The sequence below is a fragment of the Heterocephalus glaber genome, unplaced genomic scaffold (genome assembly GCF_053883595.1).
Source record: "Heterocephalus glaber isolate CG9 unplaced genomic scaffold, H.glaber_assembly_v1.0 deba00001097, whole genome shotgun sequence".
Taxonomy (NCBI): domain Eukaryota; kingdom Metazoa; phylum Chordata; class Mammalia; order Rodentia; family Bathyergidae; genus Heterocephalus; species Heterocephalus glaber.
In genome coordinates, this window is record NW_028258191.1 from 1,349,076 (window position 1) to 1,370,438 (window position 21,363).

Consider the following 21,363-nt stretch of genomic DNA (forward strand, 5'->3'; position numbering starts at 1 on the left):
GAACTCCTCTGCCATCTACTAGCCATGTGACCCAGGGCACACTACAGAACCTCTTTATGCCACTTGTCTTCATTGGCAAAATGGGTTAATGATGCAGCTGAATTAGTGTATATAAAGAATTTACTGTAGTGCTCAGTAGTTGTACTTTCTAAATTATTCATATTAAAGGATCTCTTCAGTGAAAGTTGGGAACTAGGTACCAGGCTCCAAGTATGCCCAAGAATCTGAGAACTTGACTTAGCAGCCAGGTGCACTGCAGTTTTGCCTCTCTCTGTAGAAGATTACTGAGACATTGCTTTCTCTATGCCAGTCTCTCTGGAGAATGTTCTGTTAGATGTCAAGGAACTGCAGAGGGGCATGGACTTGACCAAGAGGGAATACACCATGCATGACCACAATGTGCTGCTGAAGGACTTCATCCTCCACAATGAGGGCAAGCTGAAGAAGCTACAGGATGATGCCAAGATTGCACAGGTAGCTGGGAAAGTGCTTGCTGTGGCTTATGTAGCTAATGATAATTGCAGGCTATCTTTCTAGCCCTTGGAAGCACCCTTGCCCTGCTCATTATCCTTTTCTTTCCTTTTTCTTTTAACATATTTGCAGTATGTAATGATTACATTCCTCATGGGGAATTGGTGCCTGCACCTAACATATCTTAACTCACTTTCATCTCCCTCCCCTCTTTACCCTGTCCTCTTCATTGGCCTTTCCTAATTTGGGTCTTTATCCTCCTCTGTAGTCCTTTTCTGCTCTTTCTCCTTTCCTTCTGCTGCTGGACTCCCTCCAGCATGGGTTCCATGTTCAGGTCAAGTGACATGTGTGCCTGTGCTCTGCCAAGCAGTGGTCCTTGTGGATGAAGTTTCAGTAGATCTTGACCTCACAGTTCTACACCACACTGGGGGTCACTGGTAGGCAAACCTGCAAAGCAGAGTTAACTGTACTTTGTCATTAATGGGGAGCTGTATAGCACTGGGGACTGAACAGACCTAGTGGACTGGCATCTGGTTTGAGGCTGTCTTGCATCACAGAAGAATTCAGAGACAGATTGTCCCCTTTGTGAGGATATCGTAAGGAGTGTGAGGCAAGGGGTTGGGATCTAGAGTTAGAGAGACTTCTAAGATCCCTTCTGACCTTGTGGGTTTTAAAGAGTTCTGCCGTGGCCTTAGGAAGTCCTTGGAACAAATAGCTTCGGTTAGTGTGTACACAGGGGAAAGGGAATAGAAGTGGTGGCAGGATGAAGGGGTGAGCGATTCCTGTACCCCACTATTGCACATTTAGGGTTGCCTTTGCCAAGCCATTGGAGGAGACAAGAGGCCACATGCACAAGAGGTGTAGGAGCTCCTCTCTCTGGCCGCTGCTCTGCTTCAGCTATGTATAGTCCCCTCCTTCAGTGCATTCAGTTTGAATACTAGAATTAATGACATTGAAAAGAAATTTGCTTTTTCACAGGATGCCTTTGATGATGTGGTGAAGTATTTTGGAGAAAACCCCAAGACAACACCACCCTCTGTCTTCTTTCCGGTCTTTGTCCGATTTGTGAAAGCCTATAAGGTAAACAGGAGGGTGTCTTTTAAGTCTTCCTCCCCATTTCTCAAGCAGGTGCCCTCAGTCAGGTGTACCTGAATGTGAACTGCCCTGGAGAGGCGTCCCGCCCCATGGGCCACAGGTCTGGGTGGTCAGTGAGAGACAGAAGTTGCTGTGGAGCCAGATGGCTCCTGGAAGCCTTAGGCCATGAGCTAAGCCTGGGTCTCAGCCAGATAGCAAAAGCTCTTGGGTGTTTCCTTGGGGCAAGTGAGATGCTCCAAGACCGTTGGTGCCCAGTTGTTGACTGTTGACCCATGCAGCCCTTCCTCTAAATAAGAGGCTCTCTTGGGCATAATCCAGGGCCATCGTCTTGAAAAAGAATGTGGTCCAAAGAGTCATGTGTTCAAAGAATTTGTCTTTTGAGAAAAAATCATAAAGGAAGGTGTTAGATAATTTTAGCCCACTCAGGAAACATTGCAATCCATGGAACTGTCCCTCAGTATCTGCAAGTTTGGTTCCAGGACGCCCATGGATACCAGAATCTGAGGATGCTCAAGTCCCTTCTGTGAAATGGTAGGGTTTGTGTAGAACCTACACGTATCTTCCTGTATACTAAATCATCTCTAGATTGCTGTAATACCTGATGCAGTGTAAGTGCTGTGTGAATACTTGTGATACTGTATTGTTTAGGGAATAAGGACAAAGAAAAGCCTGTACATGTTAGTACAGATGGAGTTTTTCTGATCCATGTTGAGATGAATTTATGGATGTAGAACCCATCGATACAGAGGGCCAACGTATTCTCGGGGATTCTCGATGTATAGCACTGGTGGTGTTAGTGGGACAAGGAGAAGTGTTCAGTGGAGGTGGGGAAAGAGTGTAGGAGGGTTATGTCCGGTTTGTAGAAAATTCTTATTGAAAATGTGAGGGGCATTTCTCTAATAGCAGTAGAGGCTGATGACTTTGGAGAATCATCTTTGGGCCTTTCATTCAGAAGGTCAAATATTTACCCATCTCCTTTCAGCATGGCTTAAAGTAGTAGGGATATAACAGTGCTAACAGAAGGCAAGTGTCCTTGGTGGTGAGTACTCAGTGTAGACTCCATGCCCAAGACAAGGGAACTGAGGAAGGAGGTCGCTGGTCACCACCTGTTGGCTCCTGCTTGTCTGCACTCAAGAGAATTGCAGCCGGAGTGCTGCAGAGCTGCAGAGCTGGACCAAGGTGGCTCTTGTCAGTGATCTGATTTCTTCACATAAAACATGTAAGTCTAAAGTTAAAAGAGATAAGATGTGTGTGACAAACACAAAGTGGCTGCTGTGGTGTCAAACAGAGGAAGAGAGAAGCTGTCCTTGGTGGTGTGTGGGGTGTCTTGCTCATGGCCTGTCTTTGAATTGCCGTTAATGATTTTCCTAGGGGGCTTGTTGAGGCACTCATCACATGGTGACATTAGGGAATGTCCGTACCCTACATGGGCTAAACAACCTGCAGCCCAGCTCTGACCTTTGAACTGTATGTGCAGAGATTGAGGTTTTAGGACATCAACCCCTTTTTCCCTTCTTAACTATAAATGAAAAGTTATCACAAAAACACCAGAGGCCAAAATATAATACTTTATTACTGATAAACGCTGGGCAGGAGATGTGGTAACTTCCATCCTAAATTGGATAGCTAACTTATCCTTCAGTTCACAGCTTGACAGTGAGAAGTCTGCTCAAGGGGCCTGGCTTTAAGAAACAGTGTCCAGGGCCGGGGATTTAGCTCAGTGGTTTTGCTGCCTGCTGCGCAAGTGCAAGGACCCGAGTTCGATCCCGGGTACAAAAAAAAAAAAGAGTGTCCAATGGGCTGAAGGGAGTGAGCAGTGGGGAGCGTCCAAGAGCACTACTCTGCTAAGGTCCTGAAGTGAAAGAAAAGCCCAAGGTAGTGAGGTTTTCTCTCTACAGTGGGCAAAAGGCAGAGGAATCTCGAGTCCTGCTTTTGGAGAAGCTTAGGTTAGGTGGACATATTCTGGAAACAAAACAAACTCACATGAAAGTAACTGTGCACAGTGCACAGTGGGGTGTAGGTCCCCACCAGGTCTGTTAGAGCAGGGAGAGGAGGATGAGGACAGGCCTTTGGGTGAAGTGAATCTCTACTGATGACTTTTGCTGAGAGCCAGACAGTGAGACCTAGAATCAGTGAGATGTGGTCATGGAATGCATCCCTTCTCCCCTCCATTTCCTCCAGTTCCCAACTCGCTGTGGATTCTTAAAGAATGGTTCTTCAAAATCCTGACTGTCATTTCCTTTGACGTGATCTTACTGGCTTTTTTGATTTACCTAGCAAGCAGAAGAAGAAAATGAGCTGAGGAAAAAGCAGGAACAAGCTCTCATGGAGAAACTCCTGGAGCAAGAAGCTCTGTTGGAGCAGCAGGACCCAAAGGTAAGAAGTGCCAGGCTCTGGAGATGGCCCCAGGTGAGGTAAGCCTCAGAGGTGGGGAACAAGCCAGTTTGCACAGGGAGGTTTGTTCACTCATTGCTTCATTCAGTAACCTCCGGAATGAGCTTAGAGTGTGTTTGGACAGCATTTCCAAGTTTATAGAAATCTTAGTTGGGTATACAGAGGCCAGACCAGGTAACCCAGTGACTGGAGGGCTTAGCGTCCAGGGAAGGCTCTGTGGTGCTGCCCAATGGGCACTTACCTTGGTGGTATGAGGGCTTTGCCTGGAGGATTGGGAGGAAGCATTTCATGGAGCACCGTGTCACAGGTGAAGATCATAAAGGGTGGCAGGCCTTTGCTACAAAGTTCTATAAGCCTGTGGTTGTACCAGCTGCTTCGGTGGCTACAGGATCCAGCTATCCCATTGCTGCCTGGTGGGCTTTTAAGTGTTGTTGGATAAGTTTCTGTTGTCTTCTCAGAAGTTTCCTGAGTTATTCTGCATTTGAGCAGAATGTTGGGATGGTGCTGAATGTGCTTTCACCAGTGGCCACTTGTTAAAGTAATACAAAGCCCAGGTACATTTTAGATTTTCTTAAACTCTGGGTGGGTGCAACCTCACGAACCTCTGCTCTTCTTTCTTCTCAGTCTCCTTCTCATAAATCAAAGAGACAGCAGCAAGAGTTAATTGCAGAGTTAAGACGACGACAAGTTAAAGATAATAGACATGTGTATGAGGGAAAAGATGGAGCCATTGAAGATATTATCACAGGTAAAGGATATTTCCTGTCTGTGACTCATGAAGATTCTATTCACCTCACTATACTGGGCCACAAACAGATTTTCTCACTTCTTTTGACCAGGGTTGGCAAGTTCTTTATTTGACTTTATTCAGATCCAGAATTACACAGAGAATACATGCTGTAGTTTGCAGTATATTTATAGTAGCATGTCTGTTGCCCTAACACTGAAAAGTCTGATTTCTCCCTATCACTGGAACTGTGTAGTTTCCACAGAGTTCCTCCTCCTACTGTTTTCCACTGGTCATGATGCTCCATTTTCTTCCTTGTGACCAGTCATACCCACTTGCCTGCGTAATAAATACTGTGGACAAAACCCTTCAACTCTGTGCTAGCCACAGCCATGCAGGCTTTTCCAGCATGCTCGTTAAAAAGCCTCTTTACTCATTCAAGCTAAAAGGAAAACAAGCTGGTACCTTAATGTGAATGAGACATTTAGCCTATGATGGACAGTCGTTCTATCAGGAATCGTATCTCACCCAGCGTGATTCTTGTCTGATTAAATTTTAGCTTAATACCTTCTGCTTGAACCAGTCTTGGATTTCATGCTTCCTCTTAACCAGGATGATAACTTGGGCAGGCAAGCACCTTTTCTTTCATGCCTCAAGTACATGAATGGTGTTTATTAGCTTCTAAGATGCTTATAAATCTTTTTGTTATACTGAGGTTCAAAAATATGCTGATGTGTCGAGAATAGTATGATGAGTTTCCATGTAACCCTGACTCATTTTAATAATTGTCAGTCATGGGCAGTTTTGTTACAGGTCTGCTCTGACCACCCTGTTTCAGCCCTGGGATTTTTTGAAGCACAGCCAAAACTATAATTTCATTTGGAAATATTTGAATACATTAAAAACATGAGGACTCTTAAGAGAAAGAAACAAAAATATACCCACAGTATCATTATCAACCACCCACAATTAGCAGTTTATTACTATCAAATATTTAGTTGTTATTCACATTTCCCCAGTTTCCTAACCTTTTAAAAATATAATTCCTAGACTTTTATTTCTTGTGTTAGCTTGGTCAAAATTGTAAGTGGGGATCCCAAACTGCCAAATCCACACAAGTTTTCACCAGCTCAGATCTAGAGAAATTAAGGGGAGGTAGGGAGAGAGAATGAGAGAGATAGATATTAGATTTTCTTAGAAAAAAGGTCACTAAAGAACCCCTTGTCTAGCTGAAAGCAGCCTTAATTCTGAGTGAATAGGTGAGTGGCCAACACCAGTATCGTTCTCTGCCAATGGGGTGCACATGGCTCACCAGGGTCCCAGCGTGCACCACGCAGTGGCTGGTGTGTGGCCCCAGGTCTAGCCCCATTGTCCAGCCTGCCTCCTTGCCTCCTCCCTCTGGGGGAGAAGCTCCAATCTGAGCAAAATCAGGAACAGATCTCCTTCCTTGGAAAGCTCCCCTTCGTCTCAGTGCCACACTAAGATTCACTGGTAGACAGGAAAGGCTCCTGTGTTGCGCGTTGAGAGCTCGATGTCCCTTTCCCATCTGCATGTCCACTATCCCTGTGTACATTTATTTGCCTGACCTGACTCTTCAGTCTACCGGAAGAGCTGAATGTGTATCTACTTATAGAACCATTTTTATTCTCCTTGAAATAGTTTCCCTTTGCTGCCCCACCCCTAAGCCCCACACTAACTTGTATACTTCCTCCTTTCCCCTTTTCCTCCAACTTCCCCTGCCCCACCCCCAGGTATGATTAACAAAGCACTAACCATATACTAATGAGGAGACTGTGGCCTCTGACTGTCTTCTGTTTGTGTTGTCTGGCTGTCATTTCCCATGCAGTGCTGAAGACTGTGCCCTTTACTGCTCGCACCGCCAAGCGTGGCTCTCGGTTTTTCTGCGAACCCGTGCTCACTGAGGAGTACCATTATTAAACTATTACTCTTTCTCACCTGGTGCTCTTAAAAGGTTGCTACAGATTTTTTTGTTTTTTTGGGTTTTGTCACCTCTATGTCCCTCTCCGTGTGTCTTCCAGGGCCAACCACCGTGCTAGCATGGAAGCGCCATCTCCATCATGTTATGATTTGTGTTGTCCCTCATGCTGCATGGTTTTACATATCAGTCATTACCATTCCCTCACTGTCAGCTTTCAGGACATGCACATCTCCACATTGCTGTGTTGGTCTGGGTGTGTGTGACAGTTTATAGAATTGCTTGCAGACATTTTCACAAAAGTCTTGACTACAGTACTCCTTTGAGAATCACAGTTGGAAAGCAAGTAGATGGCTTACAAGATTTTTGGGCTGATGTCTTTGGAAACATGATAGTAACAGTAACTATTTAAGTTAATAGTTTTACTGTACTCTAATAGGTTAATATTCACCCTTTAATACACTTGGAGAGTAAAATGACCTGTCATACAAAAGTGCTCAGAAAGAAAAAGGGCTCTAAAGCTGTAAGATGATTTGCAGAAGGAATTAAACCAGGCATAGCTGCAAATCAGGCCTTTCTTTTCTATGAATCAGGTAGTTCACAGTGGGATGGAACTCACAGTAAGAACTTAGTGCTAGGAGCACTTCCAACCTCGAAGCCTGTTTATGCTGCTATTGGCAATTCATAGCCTCACGACACCCCACCCTTGGCAGGTCACCTCTGTTCACTGTCACGCCCAAGCTGGAAGGCAGAGAGTGAAAACAGAGGCATATAAGCTCCCCACCATCTTGTTCATACCCCTTCACAGTGGCTCTGTTCCATGTCAAACCAGGGTATTTCTTTTAGAACGAGATCATATCTGGACCTGCTTCCTTGGTCAGGAGAGCACCACCAGAAAGACTAAAGGCAAATACCTATCATTGGAAAATGCCGCTTTTCTTAGAATTCAAAAAAATGATCAATTTTTTCCAAGAAGTTAACTTCCTGGGTTCTTGATGCTTAAAAAGAAGCAAATGTCTCTGGATGCCCAGTTGATTAGAAAAGAGACAAGGGAAGAACATACGCCCATTGGAAGTAACCATTGATTGACCTCAGTGCTGAGGTTGACATGGAACTGGGTAACGTGTTTTATCCTGTGGTGTAACTATTCTATGAGTGATACCTATGTATGTCCTTCTGTCTTTGAAGACCTCAGAAGGTGTGTTGTGTCACTGCCTACTTACCCATCAGTGCTTCTTAACAGGCTGGAAACTGTCATCTGCTCGGGCTGTGTTTGCTGTCAGTTTTGCTGCTGCACTGTCTGTCTTTCTGGAGCCAATCTTCAAAGCAGCTTGGAACTGGGTGGGCAGAGCTGGGTGGACAGACACACTCATTTTCCCTTGTTCTGTCTTAACACTACTTGTAGAGATGGTCTCCCGCTGTTCTCCTCCTCTGTTGGCTAACGTGCCCAGGAATGTTAATAAGCACTAAGTTGAGATGCTTTCCATTTTCATCCCATTTTTACTTAACCATCATTTTGTGTTTTTGTTTTTTTCTGTTTAGCCTTAAAGAAGAATAATATCACTAAATTTCCAAATGTTCACTCGAGGGTAAGGATTCCTTCTAGCACACCGGTGGTGGAGGATACACAGAGCTGGCAAGCATCACTTTTTACTTTAGCTTCCTCCTCTCTCTCTGTGCAGATCAGTGGTTTCGATTTATGGCTAAGGGTAATACTGGTGAGACTCTGACCAGGGAGAAATCTTTGTACCTCACTTTCCAATAATGTGAGGCTGAACCTCTCTGTTGGACTCTTTCTTGACCTGCTTCCATGTTTAAGTGTGATGGCTTGGGCAGGGGTATTTGCTGGTGCTTGGACTTGCTTTGGGTGCTAGGTTGTCCTTCCCTTCTCCCCTTCTTGGCCTTCAGATTATTAACTGCATTTTGGTCTGGAGGTTGAGAGCAGGTCCTGGCCAAGGGACATTATCTACAGCCATTGCAAGATTAGGGTTTTTTATTTTTTTGCTATCAGGATTGAACTCAGGACCTTGCGCTTGCGAGGCAGGTGGCGGCACAAGATTAGGATTTTTAGAACTAATTGCTCAGAGGCCTCATGACTATAGAACTGGGTATCTTTAGGCAGAAGTGCAATTTTGACCTTCTCTTTTACCAGAGTCACAAATTCCAGCAATTTAAGAGCTAGGAAGATAACAGGCCTGCGCTGAAGCTGAGAGGAAAGGTGTCTCAGTCCCACTGAGCACGGAGGGATGTGCACCCTATTATTGCTGATCCTTCCAACTTCACAAGAGATTCCAGAAGCTCTATTTTTAATTACCATTTTAAATATCGAGAACTATTTAAAAGTATGAGGGATATAAAACATGCCTGGAATCCCAGGACCTGGGAGGCCTAAGCGGAAGAATTCTAAATTCAAGCCCAGCCTGAGCAATTTAGCAAGACCCTGTCTCCAAAAAAAAACACTAGGGATGTAGCTCATTGTGAAGGCTCTGGGTCAATTCCCAGTACAATAAACAAAAATATGAGGGATGCAGTAGGGCAAGGGTTCTGTCAGCTAAAGCTCCGTCTTTAATTTACTGAGTAGATAAAGGCAAAGGAAAGGGCTAAATTTGGTTTTGTTCTGTTGTTTGCATTTCTTTCTACAGCTAGAACATTTCCTAGCAGAACTATAAAAGGAAAAATACACTAATTAATCAAAATCGGGGAAAATAAGCCTTGCGCGGGGGGGGGGGGGGTTGTTTCTGTTTTTTCTTTATGTCCTGATACCATCAAAAGGAGGCTGTATGCTGCCTAGGTTCTACCTTATTCATGAAAACATGCCTTCATGTTGAGAATACTTACATAAAATTCTTTTGTTCATCCCATTTCATCCTAATAGAGCAGTACCTCTTGAACTAGTATGTAGTGATTGGATTCATTTGAGAGCCACCTTTGTTTTTGAATGTTAGACATTCTGCTTTGCACTAGCAAAACAGACTGGAAAATGGAGGACAGCCCATTACCCTGCTGATGAAACACAAAACATACTGGGTGGCAAGAAAGAATTTTGAGAGAATGGAGTATTATAGTCATTTAGATTTAATGGTTAGTTAAGCATTATGTTTCTAATTCACAAAATAATAAAATAGCCTCAGCTGGCTTAATGGAATGAAAATAATGGAATTTCTGTCTGCAAACTAAGGCCTTGAGGTTTCTTCATTGTTAAGACTTCAAGGATAAGATAGGACAGAGAAGTGTGTTTATTAGTTTTGCAATTTAAAATCCATTACAAATATTGTTGATGTTTGTAGCTTCCAGCTACAGCTGCTTATAATTGAAGAAACATTTCAAAGTAAGACTTCAGAATAAGACTCCAGTTAGACTCTGGCCAGTGACAGAAATAATCTCCTATATATTTTTCTCTTCAAGTCCCAGAATCCTACCAGTATTACATCTTACTGTTTAACTGTAAACATTGAAGGCAAATGTACATGTCTTTGGTTCAATGCTCAGTGGGTTTGAAGGGACTATTAGCTGACTCTTCTACACAAGCTGCTTTGATTGGCTGCCAGCTAGCCTGTCTTGATTAGACACATTAAATGTTGCTGTTTTTCTCACTGGTACTCTCCTTTTTACAGATCTTAGAAACCAGCCCTACAGACGAGCCGATGCGGTGAGGAGAAGTGTCAGGCGGCGCTTTGATGATCAGAACTTACGTTCTGTTAATGGTGCCGAAATAACCATGTGAACCTGAGACTTGCCTGCATGAATCGAGGGCGTGCGTGAATGAAACTGCCCACATAGACTTTATGTGCTACCATTTAGCTGCAGCCTTGAACACAGATAAAGTATTTGAAAGGGCTCAGATTTAGTAAACACATAGGAATTTTAAAATGATGGGTTCTCCTTTCAACCCTTGTTAACAAGTGCCTAAAAATGGAAGTACCTGCTCAGATTAATCAAAGCAATAGGATTTGATTTGATTAGGTATCTCTTTACACCACTATGCTATTCAGTTTTTTAACCAAAATGTAGATTTCGTATTAAATTCATTAATGTGCCATTGTGATTATCCCACGATGGTCCATCCTGGTTTCCTAATAACTTGTAAATAACAAGGATGCTTCTGCTATGGGCTTTCTTTGCTGAGATGTCTTTTAAGAAATTTTGTGTTCTAGCCATATCCACCAACTTTGTATTTTAAAGGACTTGCAACACAGAAGGAAAAAGTCATATCCTTTTTGTCACTTAGCCCCAGCAAAGTGCAAACAGGTTGTAAAATGCAGTGACATAAGAAAAGTCAGCTGTTTCCAGTACCACGTTCTACTAGTTCCATGGTAGGGCGCCATGCCCTGTGAGAGACATTCACTGGTATGAACACAAGGAGACAGTGGCATAAATGTTGAAGACTTATTTGCAGTACTGTGTTCTGAAGCTAGAGGCAGCTTTTTAAATGATGCAAATATATTTATTAACACTAAAATTAACATCTCAGTAATCAGGATTTCCGAGGGCCATTATGAGTCGATCCTGAGATGAGAAATTGGTGCCTTGCTAGTCAGGGAGAAGTTTACTATGGCAGCTCTGTCAAAAGCCTGGAAGATTGAATCTGCTAGCAGAGCAAGTTAGGAACCTAGCGTTATTCTCCTCTGACAATCGCAGGGTTTGTTTCTTCTTTTTCCTTTTATAAATTGGAAAATATCAATGTATTTGGCATTTTGTATCAAAGCTGAATTGTTCCATTTCCCAGTTATTTATGAGCAATTACAATTAAGTTGCTGAAAAGTGTGAACATCAGGATTAAGTTTAAAGATATGCAATGGGACTAAACAGTCCATTCCAAAGTTAACAAAACTGGACTGAAACTAAATTTATACTTCTCATAATAAACGTTCTGCTTCTGGCTTACCTTCTTGGTACCTTACAACAGTATATTAATTGTAAAGTTTGTTGTATAGTATTTAACCACTGAATTTATGTTGTGCTTATGTGAACCCCTTGGTGAAGGTCCTTTTTCCTTGGATAATGTGTAGTTATATGATTTTTTAAATGTACAGATATTTTGCTATAAAATTGGTGCAGTTTTTTATGGTTTTTACACTTCTCTTTAATTCCCACCTAAGGCTCTAGGTAATACTGTAAATATTGTTTAAAAATGCATCAGCCTATGCTATACAATCTGAATGTTATTTTAACTTATAGGTTTTTTTTTAATATATATTTAACTACAAGGACAGTGTAGGGATCAGTTACCACATTTCATTTTAGTGTACCTATTTACAGATTACTTTTAAACTGCCACATGCTGGCCTATTTCCATAAATGTGTACTTTATTTTTTTTTTTGGTGGTGGGGATCGAACTCGGGTCCTTGCGCTTGCGAAGCAGGCGGCGGAACCACTGAGCTAAATCCCCAGCCCCTAAATGTGTACTTTAAAAAGAACATGCCAGGATTTTGTCTGTTGGGTTAACATTCATTTTGATGAAAACAGTAATTTGACTATGAGATAGAAGACAAATAGTTGGACCTTTACCACAATTCAGCTGTTTTCCCAAGCTCAGTGCTGGCATGTACATGTTAAAAGTAATTGCCTATATATTAATGAACAAGTAGACAGTAATGTTGGCATGTTCTTTTCTGTTTTGTCTATTAATGGGCCTGCTTCCTACCAATATTAGAAAAATGTTTTATAAAAGCAATTTATGTTACTTTTCTGGTCTTTTCATGCCATCTGAGCAAATAAACTATTTACACTACTATTCTGTAATATGTTGTCATCTTTCAATGGTACATTGTAAGGAGTTTTAGTTTTATGTAGGCATTCTTCTCTGGCAAGATATGTCTTGGTTGCTGAACTCAGAATCCAGAACTAATTGGTAAATTTTAGGAAGAATCGTTTCCTATACGAACTTTTTTTTTTCTTTGGTACCAGGGATCGAACTCGGGACATTGTGCTTGAGGTAGGCAGTGGAACCACTGAGCTAGATCCCCGGCCCCAACTTCCTTTTTTTTGTTGAAGTGGGGGTCTTGCTATGCTGTCCTGTCTGGTCTTCAACTCCTGGGCTTAAGCAATTCTCCTGCCTCAGCCCTCTTAGTAGCTGCAACTATAGGTCTGTGTCACTGTGCCCAGCTTCCCTTACGAACTCCTGTTGTATGGAGTAACAAAATAGATTCTGGATGGGATATGATCTCTAAAATCATATTTATAAACTTACTGCTTCTAGAGAAAATAGCACTCATTTTGTGAGACGCTACCTCAATTTAATTAGGATGTTTTTAAAAAACTGGTGGTACTGGGAATTGAATCCAGTGATTTCTCTATAAGCTACATCCATCCCAGGCCTTCCTCCCTTTGAGACACTGTTTCAAGTCAGAGTTGCCTAGATGGACTTGAATTTGCAATCCTCCTGCCTTAGCCTCCTAGAGTAAGCCTCCTGGGATTACAGGTGTGTGCCATCACACCTGGCTTTAATTAGCTTGTGTTACAGAGGAAGACTATGTAGACTGGAAGACCTGCACCTGCCCAGCATCCTGGCTGGCGATGTACACACAGCAGTTTGCCCCCATTGCACAAAGATCACCAGAAAGCTTAAGTGTAACACTTAAGTTTTTCTGGAAGCGAGAAAAATTTTTCAGAAAATCTTCCAGGTAGCTTAAAATAGTTTTATAATCACTTAAGGAATTGTTACAATAAATGATTGTTCTGTCACAACTACTGTGCATACTTCATGTTTGTGACACTTGGCTATTTTCCACTGTATTCAGTTACCCTGTTTTTCGCAAGTCTGTGAGGTTCCAACACTTACACATACGAAGAAACCAACCGAACATTATGATGTGCCTTGTCCAGGGTCACAAACCTCTTAGATCCAAGAGCCTATACAAACATTGGGGCTTCTTCCCAATTCAGTGCACTTTCTAATTACCAGTTACTTAATGTAGATGCAGCTTTATTTTATGAGGAAATGTTACATTCTACAACTAGTGATAATCTCGTTTGTTTTGTACAAGTGTTTAATGGTAAAAGATTTTGAAGGTCTTTAATTTTCCACAAATTCAGAATATTTACAAACCTACACCAAAGCAGTACTCCTAAATGAGTCAGATATAGTTAGGTTTAAAGAGCTGGACATGGTGACACACCTGTAATCCCAGCACTGAAGAAGTTGAGCCAGGAAGATCCCCATGAGTTCAAGGACAGCCTGAAGTAGAACTACATACTGAGAACCTGTCTCAAAAAAAACAGAAGTCAAGATAGAAAAGATATGGTTAGGGGATTTTATACAGTAGGGTTTTTTTTCCCCTGGTGTTAGAAATTGAATGTAGGCTCTTACATGAGCTAAGTATGTTCTATCATTGAGCCATGCCCCAAGCTTCTAGCATGTTGTTTCTTCTTGAAATCCTCCTGGCTCTGCCTTCCCAGGACATGGATTACAGGTGTGCACACTACAGGCATGTGCCACTGCCAAGATCGTGTCTCATTCTAGCAGGTTTTTAAAAGGATGTTTACTAGTGACCTGTAATTTTGTACCCTTGCTCCCCATGTGTGAGCACATCACTACAATTCACTAAAATGCCATTATCACCGTTCCTTTGCTCAGCACAGAATGGGACTTTATACCCATCACTGACTCTTGTTTAACATACTGAAATTTTCTCCATGGAAATACCTAATTTTAAGCTGGATGATGATACTTTTAGAATACCAGCTTTAAAACTCACATATCTCTTTAGTAACTGATGGAATTCTTTTTAGCTCTCTAATAATCTGGTTCCCTAGTCTTTATCAGAAGTACCTACAAAGATTAATTATCAGTATAGCTCATATGAAAGGATCAATTTCAGTTTTCCATTTTAAAATTAATATCCAACTATTCTTCAGAAAACAATCTGAAGCAAGAAACAAGTGCATGAAGGTGTTGATGTTAGCCTTTTGAGGGAAGTTTTATCAAGAATAGTAGGCACTACACTAAGAAAAGATGTGAGCATTAAACAACTCAGAACTGGTGAGTGCTGGAAGAAAAATGTGGACACAGATCCAACTTATTTAGTAGAAAGTTTTTCTTTTCTAATTACATTTATTTACAAAAGGTCTAACTACGTAACTAAAGTTCTTTACATCAGGTAAACAATATATAAACGTGAAAATCTGATAATTACAAACATGGAAAATCAAAACCTTGTTTCCTTGTTTACTCACCTTTCAGGACAGCCCTCAGTTCAGTTGTAGAGGTGGGCATGACTAACACCTACCAAAAATGTTTGCAGGCAGGACCAGAAGCATCTTTATAAACAATGCACTTAGATAACCTAACAACACAATAGCATCAAGAAATGGCTTGGTTTGAATCTAGATTGGAGATCAGGTATTGGGGTGGTTAGCCAGCTTTTCTACAACAGAAACATCAAGTTTAAAAGTACACCTAGGGTAATTATCAAATTAACAGTCAATTACCAATCACCAACAGTGAATGAGATGGCCTTGAACTAGATCCTACTGAGAACCACAAAAGCAACTAAGTCTTTATGAAGCAACCTTAAGAAAACTATGATTAAAGAACTGAGGCCAGGTAGACAAGACTAAAATAGAACTAACCAAATTCTGAAGGTAATCAGAGCAAAACCTTTTACTTTCCAACTCACCCTTAAATCAGTTCCAGTAAATGGAGTGCCTGCCATGGCAACATGATTCACCCCTCATTAAAAAGTGGCCCCATATGATTAGTTTTCACCTTTGAACTGAAATTTTATGTTCTCATTAAGAAGCTTTTAGACACTTCTGAATTAACAGTTAAGGTACAATCATTGGATATTACTTTAGGCATACCTCGATTATGACTGGATTTAGAGTTGTGGGTTGGTACTGTTTATTGCAATGCCTTTTTAGCCTTTTTACAGATGGGTACCATGTGGATGGTGGATGAGTACATGTATCAATTAGTATTTTACATTCAATTAGTAAGTGCCTACTATGTGCCAGGCACTGTCCTAATTCACAGGCCAAATACACAGCCATAAATGAAATAGACAAATCCCTGCTGTGGAATTTACATGACCACCATTTAAGTGAAAACAACTGGAAAACTTAAGAACAAGATAAGAATTAGACTGGTATGTGCCAATGAAAATATAAGTCTCTTAGAAGACAGTTCCATTAAACATGATGCTACTTTATTTTCCCTATATGTAAAATGAGTGCAACTTCACTTAAAGAATGAAGTGTAGCTGATTAAAATCTGGTACTAAGATACATCCCCAAAGGAAAAATAAGTCTCAGATCTAGGGAATTAATGTATTTTGTTTCATTTTCATTTCTAAAAGAAAGTTTTAATATGTTTAAGTTAAATTATATAAATATCCTATGAACTTAAAGGCATTAATCATCATCCTTTCCTAAGTAACTAAGTACTATTTGAATATAAACATTTCGTTCTTATACCTAATTCAAGCTTTTTTTTTTTTTAAGACAAGGTCTAGCTATGTGTGGTCGTCTAGGTCGGGCCTGAACTTGTGATTCTCCTTCCTCAGCTTCCCAAATGCTGGGATAGCAGGCAGGTGCCACCATGCCTAGCTAAAATTTTTTTTTTTTAAAATAAAGATACACTCTTTTTCTGGATGCAAAAGTAAATAAATGTGGTTGCCTAGCTAGCGCTTAACTATTAGTACTGGAATAAAACCAGAAGCATTTACACAAATGCTTAATTGAAGTTTATACACATGAATGAAAACTACAGATTGTATAGTTCTGAACTATGAATAATTTCCAAGAATATGCACATAGAAGGTATTTCAGGTTTTAGTTTCTTCATCCTGCTATGAATTGATTGCCCTATTCTATGATAATCCCTTTTCATCTTATAGTTGTGTAAAGTCAGACATAATTAAAAAGTCAAAAAATAAAGTAGCTATAATTACCACCAAATTTACTGGGAAGCATAAAAATTATTTGTTAAGTTGAAATAAAGCATGACGTGATCACTTTTTATTTTGAAGGGGCATTTAAATTCAGAAAAACCACAAATAATCCATACTTATTGACTAAATTATCCAACCTCTCATTGACATTCAATTTTTCTAATGTGAATATTAGGGACTGAGAGAAAATAAGAACTCATAATACCTGAGGTTCTAATTGTGACCATGGTATCAAGTGTATTTAGTAAATATGATCCAGTCATTCATTAATGTTAGTGATATGGAGGAAAAATAAACCCACAACATTTTAAAAGTCTCAGTCTTAACTGAAAATTATAAATTATTCTGAGAATAAAATGCTCTTCCACTTAAAATACATTTGTTCAATTTGATATTTCAGCTTTTATCAACCTGAACATTTAAAAACATAATTACAGGTTAAAAATAGTCATTGAAAATAAAACTTTCCCATCACCTGTCTTCAGATCTTTCTGGTGGCGAAAATCCATTTGATGGGATCAGAAGTAGACAAGGATTAGTCACTTCATTTAGCACTTTTTTTCTGAGTTGCCATTTGTTCACTTTTAAGTCAAATTATTTGCACAGGTGAACTACAGGGATACATGAATTGCAACTGTCTTACGGGGATCTGAAGATATTGTAAGATTGTAAGAAATACAGAAATCTATTTTGAGGACATGCTAAAACACATCATCAGTAAGCTTTTTATTTAAATAGAAAAATCAAAAACTTTAAAGTTGTACTTTAAAAACTCATTCATAGAATTAAGTGTTTTACAGATTCTAAAGTCTCCTGTGAAACATCACTAGTTTATCTCCCAATATCATATGCACATTTTGAAGATTTTACCACTGACTTTGACATCAGTGACAAGATTAGCAATCAACTATCTTTAAATAAAGTGGGACCTTTAAAACTTAAGTCTAGCCAACTTGTTGCCAAAGGCATTAGATGTACAATAGGAGGGGTAGCTTCAAGCAATGTGTTCACATTTTCTCAAAGGTAATGATTCTCACTTTCTACAGTCATATTTAATAGCAGAAAAAGGACCTCCCCCCATTTTGAGTCTTTAGTAGACACACGATTAAAACATGGGGCAGGATGGGAAGACACCTGTTCTGGTGTCCTGGTCAGTCCCACTTTCAGACTCATTAAGATGCAAAGGGCAAAACTTTGTATTCTTCCAAATCTCACCTTGAAGTAGGATCTCTGAAAGTGTTCAAATTAAAGATAATAGCTAAGATAATATCAAAAAGACTAGGTGCTAAACTTTACTTAAAAAAAAAATCTCCTGCACTGAAGGAAAATAGTATAAATTACATTACCAACCTTCAAAAGTTAGTATGTAAAGAGTATCTTCAAACCACTGCCTCTCTAAAATACTCCAGGAAATTTACAGATGAAAAACAAAACTAGGGATCTCAAATGCGCTGATTTATAATATTCTCAGATATTAAAAAGGGAAAGTAAACTACCTATTCTGGGTAAGATGAAGCAAAATTTCAGGGATTCAGTATCTTTGAAATGATACAATTTAGAGGTGAGCAGTGTTAAGTAGAAATAAATACTAGTACACACTAGAAGAGAAGGTTTAATAATTGATAAAAATGTACAAAAATATTCAAATCAGAAATGCTTTAAGAATGTGTACCACGAAGTGAATACTTCTCAGTGAGTAGGGAAGGTAAAAGACCTTCTCAGTGAAAAAAAGCAAGAGAAAAATTGGGTTAAAAAAAAAAGACAGTTGTTAAATTGTTTAAGTCAACATTGATTTTTTTTTAGACAAGGATACTGAAGATATTGCAACTATCACTTTAAAGTCTGGTGGCACATTCTTTAGTAGGTCCTTAAGGCAACAGATTTAAACTAATTTACAATTTGATTTGATGTTAACTTTTTTAAACATCACCTCAAAATAGATGCTCAAAATAATGCCCTAGTAAAAGACTTTTTAAAATGTATTCAGATGTTTCATAAAAAATAATGGTGGCTTTATTATAATAGTGCGTATTAGCACTACTGTAGTTAAGGGTCTACACCAAGTTTCCATCAAAAACACCTATTTCTTAGGAGCTCACCATAAATGATCACATTGGCTTTAGCCAGTTGGGTAGTGCACAAAAAAGCAGTTTTATTGGATGCTGGTGCTTTTTTTGTACTACTATATTATCAAAATTTGTTCCATTATATCTTTAAAATCCAACTTCTACAAAGTAAATCACCTCATGACTTAGATTTCAGAACAAAGTAGAGACATCTGGAGTTATCAGTAAATTGCCACCTTTAATCCATCCTGCAGTGCCCTATGAAAGGGTCACAGAAAGACAGTTATGACCGTAGGAAAATATGATTCTTGATACAGAATCAAAAGTTATTTTCAATTTCCTTTGCTTTTATAAAGTCCACAATAACAATACTTAAATGCACTTTTTTCTCTGTGATACAATTAAAACCCAGTGTTACTTAAAATGAACTTAAAATAGAGTCCCTGGTCTGAATTAGACTTTAAATCATACTGTAAACATATATTTTGGTATAATTTATTGATCATCGTCCAGTTGTTCCAAAAGGGTTCTTCTCCGCTTTTCTAATTCCCCTTCACTCAGTTCACTGCCAGAAGTATCCCAATTACCCTGTAAAGACATTGAATATAATCACAATTGATGTTGGCATTCAGAAAGCTAACGAGCAGTATATCTGTGAAAAAATTCAAAATCTACAGACTTTTCTACAGAAGTACACATTTCATATGGTTTAAAAACTAACCTATTCCCCCAAAGCCCATCAATGGATTACCGATTAAGCATTCACTGGGGTTGCATTACAGGAAATACTTAACTTAGAATGGGACTTCTATATAGTGCTACTTTCAGCTTAATATGTAAACCAGGAAAAATGGTACACACTGGTTCCTTTCCTTTCTTTTAAAGTATGGAATATGAAACATCTTGTTTCTACTTAATGAAGGGCCTAGTGTTCACTTTCGAAGAATATATAATATGTGCTCTGGTAAGTACTTTATATGATAGAAGGTAAAGATAATATACTCTAAATATTCTGATTAATGCTCAAACAAGCAATATTCAAGAGCAGGCTATGATTTAGGCTGAATAAACAAAAATACTGCATTATCTGTGAGATACAACTTCTGGAAAGTAGAGTTAACCCATCCTTCACGTTGGGGATTTTGTCGAGCCTGGTTTTTTTTCCAATTTGTTTTTTTTTAATTCTTTTATTGGTACATTTTAGGTATCCAATACTTTTACATTTATCATTGGGTGCCTGTACCTGTACATGATGTATCTTGGTTCTTATTTTTTCCCCATTACCTGTGCGCCCTTCACCCCCTCCACCCTTCCCTATTTACACAGACTTTGTTTCCATTTTTTTTTCTTTTCTCATAATTTTTCCTTTCCTTTCTTCCCTTTCTCCTTCCCCTCCCACCACCCCTACACCTTTGGACCTTTTTTCCTATTTCAAATTTCAATTATTCATTCTAATCATTTTAATCCTTATTTACACTTTCAGTTTGTTGAGTCTATTGTTAAGAAAAAGGTACTAATAAGTGTGGAAGGAGCTTGTATTCATTCTTTACTAAGGTTGTGAACCAGGCTCATCCTGTTGCATGTAGCTTTTAAACAACAAAACCCTAAAGGTAGACCCAGAGTGCATCTACACAGTTAATGTTCTCCACTAATAATTCACAGGCATTACCTTTCTTAAACTTGTATTTGAATAAGCAATTTGTAATGCTAAGAAGGTTTGTGTTACTGTGTGTTCTGCCATTTATAAATAAACTATGTATACATGAGAAACTAAAGACTACTTATGTAACTTGATATTAAAATACTAACTTTGGCTTGTTTTCCTTATTCTACTCATTTGTGCTCATTCCTCTTCAATCAGCATTTCAAAATAGCACCAGACTCAGAAACTATGAAAATGATGGGCATGTGCAGAACCCCTGATTTAAGTCTCTTATATTTTACATTTCTTAAAAAACTAGCACAGCCAGGTGTGGTGGCACACACCTGTAATCCCAGTTACTCAGTCTAAAGAAGTAGGTTCCAGGTTGGCCTGGTCAATTTAGTGAGACCGTCTTGAAAATTTTTTTAAAAAGGCAGGGGACATAGCTCAGTGAGAGAGTACTTGCCTAGCAGGACCTAGGCCTTAGGTTTCATCTCCAGTACTGGAAAACAAAATGAAACAACACAACAAAGACAAAAATTTAAAAATCAGGAAGACAATGTCGTGGGCACTTCTTAATGCACAATGCAGAAGACCATATTCTTTCTTAGTGGGTCAAAACGAAATGCTATGTTTTTTTTAAAGGAATATAAAATTTAGGAGACAAATCAAGGGTCATTCATAATCATAAATATATGAGATTTTTCTCATGAGTAGATAACTGAATTTTCACTGTTTTAATGGTAGCAGACCTGAAAAAAGTCTGTTTTTAAGCGCAAGGACGTGAATTCTAACCCTGGTACCGAAAAAAAAAGTCTGTTTTTAAAATATTATGATGGATCTATAACCTCAGCACTTGGGAGGTTGAGGCAAGAGGACTGCCATGAGTTCAAGGACCAGGGCCGGGGATTTAGCTCAGTGGTTTCACTGTTGCACAAGCACAAGGACCCAAATTCGTTTCCCAGTACCAAAAAAACAAACAAACAAACAAAAAAACAAGGACCAGCCCAAACTACATAGTGACACCCTGTCTTAAAAAAAAAAAATACATAGTTTTAACCATAGCAACCATTTTTATATTTTGCAAATACAGAAATGACACAATTCTAATACTTACAGAATCCTTCCCAGTCTTTTTCTT

The 21,363-nt window shown here is 39.5% G+C and overlaps 1 protein-coding gene and 1 long non-coding RNA gene across 19 annotated transcripts in view; one reads left to right on the forward strand and one right to left on the reverse strand.

Moving 5' to 3' along the window:
• Fmnl2 (formin like 2) overlaps nucleotides 1-12,358 on the forward strand; it is a 303,824-nt gene extending 291,466 nt beyond the window's left edge. For 9 of the 17 annotated variants that reach the window (XM_013067525.3, XM_004870009.4, XM_087210047.1 and 6 more), the window contains 5 exons: nucleotides 311-474; nucleotides 1,450-1,551; nucleotides 3,844-3,942; nucleotides 4,585-4,708; nucleotides 10,238-12,358. In XM_013067525.3, the coding sequence (XP_012922979.1) occupies nucleotides 311-474; nucleotides 1,450-1,551; nucleotides 3,844-3,942; nucleotides 4,585-4,708; nucleotides 10,238-10,347 (599 nt within the window). In that variant the 3' untranslated portion in view covers nucleotides 10,348-12,358. Of the gene's footprint in view, nucleotides 1-310; nucleotides 475-1,449; nucleotides 1,552-3,843; nucleotides 3,943-4,584; nucleotides 4,709-6,533; nucleotides 6,660-8,165; nucleotides 8,260-10,237 lie in introns of all 17 variants that reach the window. The other 8 variants (XM_013067527.3, XM_004870012.4, XM_013067533.3 and 5 more) reach the window with 3 other exon arrangements.
• Nucleotides 4,702-21,363, reverse strand: LOC147828418 (uncharacterized). Of its 2 annotated transcripts, none has more exons than XR_015450827.1 (3): nucleotides 21,340-21,363; nucleotides 6,461-19,168; nucleotides 4,702-5,823 (listed from the first exon to the last, which is right to left on the reverse strand). It is a non-coding gene; the product is annotated as an uncharacterized LOC147828418 (long non-coding RNA). The 2 variants fall into 2 exon arrangements; XR_015450828.1 differs by lacking the exon at nucleotides 4,702-5,823 and having other exon boundaries at nucleotides 6,659-7,974; nucleotides 13,743-19,168.